The sequence below is a fragment of the Mucor mucedo genome (assembly GCF_025094135.1).
Source record: "Mucor mucedo strain NRRL 3635 chromosome Unknown EV154scaffold_55, whole genome shotgun sequence".
Lineage (NCBI taxonomy): Eukaryota > Fungi > Mucoromycota > Mucoromycetes > Mucorales > Mucoraceae > Mucor > Mucor mucedo.
Genome location: NW_026252339.1, coordinates 119,304 through 127,728, shown reverse-complemented (window position 1 = coordinate 127,728; position 8,425 = coordinate 119,304). Strand labels below are relative to the sequence as shown.

General features: G+C 38.2%; 1 protein-coding gene across 1 annotated transcript; it reads right to left on the bottom strand.

Annotated features, from left to right (window-relative positions):
• Positions 1-6,292: 6,292 nt before the first annotated feature.
• EV154DRAFT_590275 (uncharacterized protein) lies at positions 6,293-8,086 on the bottom strand (the record flags this gene model as incomplete). The annotated part of the gene is made up of 3 exons (XM_051606867.1): positions 6,293-6,357; positions 6,422-7,995; positions 8,061-8,086. The coding sequence occupies 3 exons, from the start codon at positions 8,084-8,086 to the stop codon at positions 6,293-6,295; spliced, it is 1,665 nt and encodes a 554-aa protein (XP_051456874.1).
• Between the last annotated feature and the right edge of the window lie 339 nt (positions 8,087-8,425).

The window sequence follows — 8,425 nt, the reverse complement described above, 5'->3', positions numbered from 1 at the left end:
TGAATTGATCAAGGTTCCCAACGCCAGTATGAAATTGATGTCTATCGGTGATCTTCTTTTCAGTATGTTGGCTGATCTTCAGACTAGAGATCTTCTAAATGATAGAGCTAACAGGAAATCAAGTTTCATGCAAATGAGTGCTATTTTCGATGGGCGAATTCACAAGGATCTGGTAAAAAAGGGATTGTTCTCCAATCCTGACGATATTGCCATTGGTCTTTAGACGGATAGGTTTGTAAACCAAAAGAAGCGCAAAAACTCATTTACAATTATCCACAATGTGATATTCAATGTTGATTGTTCGATCAGGTAACAACTTATACTGGTCTTAAAAGGTACAATTTCCTAACCACTAGACATTAGATTCAAAAACGAGAATATGTTACAGCTAGCAATTTTACGCGGTCCTAAAAAACCTACTCATCTAGATTTATACTTGCGACCCATCATCGACGAGTTAAAGGATTTGGAAACCCATGTACATGTTGTTAAACGTGGTGATATCGAAATCTGTCACTCAAAGGTATATTTGTTGCTGGCTTCTGGGGATATTCCAACTGTGGCGGGTATGGCTAACATCGTTACTCATAGCTGTACATACGGCTGTCATTCTTGTGAATCGAAAGGGAGAAGTCCAGATAATAAATCTCATGGAAAGTATTTCGACGATTGCTTTGCTTCATTGAGACCACTGCTAAACTACATGACTGGAAATCCTGTAAGTATATTGAGTTGAGCTTTTCATTTCTCGAGACTAGTAGAGTGCACCTACTATAGATAAGAAACATTTACGAACCTAGTGTTTTTAGTAAGCTATCGACATTTTCCGGTTCCCCATTTTATGCGTTGAATGAGCTCCATCTTATAGCCAGAGGAAACGGCAAACGTTTATACGATCTGATCACAGTAAAAATTCCCAAAAAATCAAAAGTACTACAATACCAAGCAAGATGAAATCGTCTAAATCGCCAACTACCCTTTCTACATCTCAACAAACAATTTGGATGTTATTGAGGATTGTATCACCTCATAGAAAAAGCATGTCCCCGTTTTATTCCAGGTTAGCTTCGACACCGTTTTTGAAAAGATTGATTGGACACGTGCGGTAAATTGGTTTGACTTCCTTTTGTACATTGCTCCCACATTTTTTGTACCCTACCTGCCTAACATGTCTGCCAAAATAACGTGCTGGGCTTGGTCAAAGGCTGTGCTCTTGCATTGCATGGAATATCACGCCAGATCTGATCAGTGAAATAGAGGGGTAAGTCGGTATACTAACGTATGGGGAATTCAGTTATTTAACAGAAATATATTACCTTTGAAAGGTTCTTTGCGATTTGGAACACCTACCTTCTGGAGCATGTCATTTTGAAAAACACCTCTCGGACCGTGTTTCGTTCTGTCCAACATTAATTGATTCTCGTTCAATACTTCATCAAGCAGCATGGTCCCTGAGGTATTACTCTGCAAAATCTATCGAGAGAGTGATTAATGTATATTCCAACATAATGAAATCAAGAAGAATGGGCGGTAGGAATGCAAGTATGCTATTCGAAAGATTTGCAATTCTTAAATTCATCAACAGCATTATCGATATTACGAGGGAAATTTATCTGATCATACCAGCCGGACCAGGTGACAACGGATCTTCCTAATAACCTGGATGATGTGCAGCTTTGCGCGTCGCTTGGTGGTAACACCTCTCTGGCTGGTAAGATGATAGAAGATATCAGATGTGGCCGAGTAAAGGATGCCTTATCTAGCTTTTACGGAAGATCTAGTGGTCGTAATGCTGCTACTTCTTTCGGTAATTCTGAAATTGATATTGCTTCTCGTGCTTCGATAAACAACATTGTTTACTCCTCCAGCATGTACCAAATACGACGGAACGAGATAAGTCGGGAAAGCCATGGCGTTATGTTTACCACCAGCTATAAAAAGTAATTCAATTCCTGTTTTCATTGAGTTAGCTTCTTACTCCTTTTACTTTTTACAGTTTCCATTTTTACCTTAGCCATTTCCACGTTTCCCTTAGCTTTTGGCTTGTAGGTGCTGTTCAGTTCTTTTTTTAAGCATGTTCACTTGAATAATATCCAACAAAATTTTGGGCTAGTAGAAATGATGAGACACCACGACGTGGCCCGACACGCCAAGTCTGTTCGAAATGTGAAGGATCGTTCATGCTAAGCGCAAGCAACATTCGTGGTTATCAATTTGGCAGACATTGAACATCAAGTTGGGTTAATTGAGTTTCTTCCTAATGGAAACTAGTTTTAAGTCAAGGCCCCCGACATTGTATTCAAGGAAAATTTTCAAGCAATTAAAGGAATGCTTTCCATTTTGTAAGTTTTCATAATGGCCATTCGTTTGATTACATTTTTTTTTCCGATTACATGTCGAATATAATAAGGTCATATTTTCTTGGTGCAAAATGATAATAAAAGAATCACAGAACTGAAAAAAAGAACTTCAGAAAAAATCTGGTTTTTAAAAGAAATAAAAAAATGGCAATTTGTTACCATTTGCTGCACAGGCGCAAAAAATTATTTTTTACACGGTAACCCATCAAATTCGGATCAAGATTGCTTCAAATTTTTGGTATATAGCAATCTAATTTAAACTTCGAGATAGTTTTTATAACATCTAAACTCTAAAATGACGGTTCCAGAAATGATTTTGAAGCATTTTTGTTTTTTTATGATATTTTCATCATTTGTAGCAATATTTTACTCAACTCTTATTGGCTGGGAATATCGAGCAAATAAACAAAATGGCAGGTATGTTTTCAATTAATTCACAGCAGCTGTTATATCCGCCATAGTGTTACAAGTTCATAGTTTTGCAGAAAAAAAGATTTTATAACAATAGGATCAATTAGAATTGCTGTCAGATGTATTGATGTTAAAGTTAACTAAAGATTTTAGAAGAGGAAAAATAAAGAGTATTTATAATACATAAAACGGACAACACTGAGGATACAATCATAACTAAATGAGTATGCTATCAATAACAATATCTACATTGGATAATTAGTGCTACTCATAGTCAATACAGAATTAATAACAATAACTTCTCTTAAGTTTGGACATTGATGTTACGATACCATGACACTTTGAAGTAATGACCTTACTTGGCAATTTTCTTTTTTTATGACCAATCATGATTTGGCTATGATTAATCAGTGATGCTAGCATATGCATTTATTATATGTACAATATATATGCGTGATGTATTACACTGTTTTAATTTATTGAAGCCGTTTAATAGTATCGAAGAACGAATGTGTCTCCTTGAAAATGTAAGAGAGAGCCTCCAGTATGATATGCTTTATCTTCAACGACAATTTTAGGGTATTTAAAGAATGGGGGACTATGCCTAAACCAGCGCTTTTTTTAATACAAGCGTATACGCTTCGTTTATGAACTTTATTTTGTATACAATACTCATCTTCCTCGATTCCCGTCCAGATACACCAATAAGTACAACTAAAATGTTCCAATGAATTCCGAATCTTGTAGCCATACAACGAAAAATGACGGGAAGTATAAAGTACGCGCATAAGCATCAGCCTGGATCTCTTTATGCTTAATTTTTAAGTTCGTCAGAAATGTCGAAATGGACCATTTCACGCTTACTTTTAGGGCCTATAATTAGTGTTCAGTGATATCATTTCACCCTCATTTTTTAGGCTTGTGATTAGTATCAGGCCAGATCAGTTTCTGTATCTCTTTTGGCGTGAAATGAATGATCATTTCCATAAACAATATTTTACCCTCGTCCTTCTTAAACAGATATAATTATTGCATTTTGATTTCAAGTAACAAAAGCAAGTGCTATCCAAAAAAACGTCTTGAGGAAAGACTATTTACAAAGTTAGATCATACAGTGATCCTGACGCAGACCTAATAATATTATTACGTAATGAACTACCAAAGCAAATGACGAATTGAACTAATTGTAAAACTAGCATTGATAACTGAAATATACTGTCATCATCATTCAGATACAAGTGCATATATCATGATTCTGTTACATCTTAAGACCCAAATATGCTTTACGAGTAACCAGATTTCAGACTCAATCTTTATCATTGATCAGTCAGCTCTTTAAATCTTTTGTCATGATCCACATACGCTATGACAAACTTTTGTCATTGCTTATTCTTTTATTTCATTTCTGGTTTTTTTTTCTATAAATATCGCTGATAAATGTTACTTCTCCCAGTTTTCTTTATCACATATATTTCATACACATATTCTCTTTTTTTTTACCTGTATATTCTTAAATAAATAACTTGTTTACAAGAAGCAATTTATTCTCTTTTCTGTCAAGCCTGTCTCGTTCCTCCTCGTTCCTGACAGCATATGTGTTTTCGTATGAACACAAACATTTATAGCTCAGGCCAAAAAGTTATCCGTACATATACGAACTTACCTGGCAAAAAAAAAAAATTATATATCTAACAGGGCGGTAAGAAAATAATGTTTTTTGGCACAAAAAAATAAAATTAAAAAGTATATATTGTCATCCTGTTATGTTGGTAAGTAAAGAATTCGGTCGTGATCAAGTTTCGATACTAACGAACGAGTGGAGGATCCTTATAAAACAGAGGGTCGTAAATGTAGAAGCTGGGGTAAGGAATTGAGCCAGGTTATTGTGGCGCTAACATGAGGTGAGTGTGAAGGCCCATTGATATGGTCTGATGGCGCCGTCCAATGGTCTTGTATCCAGGGCTGTCTCCCAATCGCATATGTTATTTTGGTCACACGAGCTGTCACATAATACCTGTAAATACATGCAGATCTATATATGGTATAGCAATGGTTTGCAGGCAAGCGTCCATGACTCCGAGGACAAGTTATACATTCTTTCCCAATAACTGTTTGATTTTATCATAACGTTATTCTTGTATTGAATGAAATCTATCCCGTGATATTGACATAAATAGGTATTAATTAACTTAGGGTCATTGGACAGTGGAGATGACATGCGTGTGACAGCCGTAGCGCAAGTTGAACATTTTTCATCAGCCAGGTACTTCCATTTTATGGAGGAAGGCTATTTACTGGTAGATACAAGTTCGTCAGAACAGCACATATTTTACTGAGTGATCATAAACAATTTTCATGGTATTCGCCAGCCTCTACAACGGAATTAGTTTATAGTATACAAGAACATTAGATTTGTCGGCATTCTGTGAACAATTTCAGCAACGTGTCATCCTTTTAAGCTCGAGTTTGACAAACTTCACCCCCAGTTTCAAAAACACCTTATGTCGACTACGGTCTTTCGACGCAATCGAATTCCGTAATAGGACTCAAAGGAAAATGGGAAAAGGTTTTTTAAAAGCGTTTAAATTAGGTCACCATAACTTTTCCCCTACTTATTTGGAAATATAATTCCTATTTTGTATTCGAAATGATCTCAGATGAATTTAAAATAAAATCCTGCATACAGGTATGACAATATTTTAAGCTGTTGAACTGTCAAGCAAGTTACCATAGCAACTATGAACGAGTGGTAAGAAGAACAGATTATAGATCTGGTCCAGGGCATATGGATTAATCCTCCAAAATAAGACATTCAATCGTATTACCCGAACATTCCAAAAATATCTTTAAAAAGTAAATTTTTTTGAATATGGACTATTTATAACAATCACAGATTTAAAAGACAATGATTAATGCATGAAATAAGGGAGAATTTCGACCCCCAAACGTGGCTTTTTTTTTGTTTTTCTTCCGAAAAGCATTCATTTGAGGTCATGATCTTGACATTGGACAGAATGAAGGCTTCTAACTATAAATTCCAAACTGTTATGACAATCAATGTTAACAGCTTTAGAGTCTTGGGAAAACTCAGATTCATTGTGGTTTACCAATTTGAAGAGGTATAGTTTTAAATGAATCAATACAAAAGAAGTCAAACTCAACGAAAGCTTTTCCGTCTCTTTCGGGTCCCATGAGTCTTTAGAGGTGCTAATTGTATAAACAAGATTAAATTAAGGTAATTTTGAATTAACCCAACATTATTTGGGTGTGATTAAGTGGTATGAGGAAGACGTTTCTTAAACGCGAATATTTATTTTCGCGGAACATCTATTTTTTAAAGTCGCATTCGGCTATACCGTTCAAAATGACTACATAACTTGATAGCTTTAAAGATGTAATTATCCTACTCAACACCTATATATATTATCCAGAAGAACCCCTTACAAACTCAAAACCAAAACCAAAACATTTCTACACACACTTTTGAGTTACTAACATTTTTTTTAAAAAAGAAGATTTTATTATCTTCTCCACGAAGAAGAGCGTCCCTTCGCCTTTTCTTTCTCTTTTTTATCTTCTTCTTCTTCTACAAAATATAAATAATGAATAAGTAAAACGTTATCAAAGGAAATCTACAATTAAAAACATACCTTCTTTTTCGGCCCTATCGAAGAGAGCCTTCAATACTAGTCTCTCCCGAGCCTTTTCGTAATGCGCTACCCGTGGTTTAGCGATTGGGCGTACGGGAGAGACAGCAATTGAAGATCCCTCGACGACAGGGACAGAAGAGACAGAAGAGACAGAAGAAACAGAAGAGACGACCGGGACAGACGCAGGACAAGACACAGGAGGGACAACAGCCTCAGAAGGCAAAGCAGTCACCGGAGTGACAAAAGCCACAGACGAACCCAAGCCAACGGCACACGCCGGAAGGACCGACAAAGGAGTCACAACGGAAGGCACAGCAACAGACGAAGAGACGTCACCAGAACGAGGAACGAAGCAAGGACGAACGGTTGTGGCAGGAGGAGGAGCGTCATTCTTTCTCTTATCCCCACGTTGTCGTTTCTCACAAGGAGAAGGCGAAGAAGGAGGAGAAGCAACGAGAGCATCCGCGGCTGTAGCGGCAACAGCATCAGCTACGACAGCTGACGAAACAGCAACACGACGACCGGACCCAAGACGACGAGGAGTAGCCACAGGACGAGGCAAAGCAACAGCAGCGACCTCAGCCACGGAAGAATCTGCACCAGCAGAGCAACTTCCAACAACAGAACCAATCTCAGCACCAGCCAAGGACACAGGAGCAGACAGCACGTTATCCCCAAGAGGAGACACAGACACATGGCAATGCTCTTCAGCCGCAGAAGAAGAAGCAGCAGAAAGTCCAGAAGCAAGAGGAGCACAAGCCACAGCCAAACCCAAGACACCAGATTCCCCAGAAACAGGGACAGAAACGTCATCAACTTCCATGGCGGAAGCAACCGCAGGGAAGCTACCACTGGAAGCGGTAAGGTCACCAAGGGGAAGAGCTTGACCAAACGCCAAGGACGAAACAACGGAAGGCGAACAGTCTCGACCAAAACCGAGAGAACCAGCGTCAGTCTCAAGAAAAGCTTGAGTAATGGCTTCGCAGCCAAGTCCAAAAGAGACAGACGACGAGTACCTTTGGAGGGGAGGACGGAAGGAAGGCATCCTACCACCAGAAAGACAAGGCAAACCAGCAACACAGGCACAGTCCAAGGAGTAGCATGTCATCTTCAATTTGAATGAAGTGACAGAGGCAGCAACAGAGGAAGACAGAACAGCAGACGAAGTGAGACGAGCAGAGGAAAAGGGTCCAACAGAAGAAAAGCAAGTCTCAAGCGAAGACGAACCCACAGAAGAAGATCCAGCAGCAGAAGAAGAAGGAGCCGCAGACGAAGAAGGAGCCAAAGAAGAGGAGGAAGCCAAGGAAGAAGAAGGAGAAGACGGTAACCCCAAAGGCCCAGGGAGGTCGTTTTGGACGATGGTCAAGGGTGTTATCCTACCATCACGAAGGACAAAGAGCTCACCAATCGCAACCGTTGGTTCTGGACGGCATCGTCGACGAAAACACGAAGACGTAGCCACACAACAAAAGAAAGAGGCTATTTTTCCCCAAAGAAAAAGTAAACCAAAGCTGGCGGTGTACCAGACCAAAGAGAAAAACAAGCGAGCGCGGTGTGTAATTTCACACTTTAACCTATACATTAACAACATTAGAATTGCGAATAACATGAAAATGTTACTTTTCTGTTAGATACTTACGGGTCAATAAACGCGTTTTGGACCATTTTATTAGACTTGTTTAAAGAACAAAAAAGAACAAAAAAAAAAAGAGACGAACGCGTTATAAAAAAAACATGACCGCTGCGCAGGGTTAATTGATGACGTGATTTATTTAAACAAAAAAAATGTAACTCAGTTCCGAAGATACATACAATTAGTTATCAATTCAAGTAAAGTTTCTTTTTTCTTTTTCTTTTTGGTAGATCTCTATAAATTAAATGGCGTTATCGTCCTTTTTTCAATTTCACGAATGACGAAGAAGAAATTGCGTAATGAGCTGGTCAAAAAACCTAGAAAAGGCAAATTCTATGGCGATTGCAAACAACTTATAAAGCTTTATATAG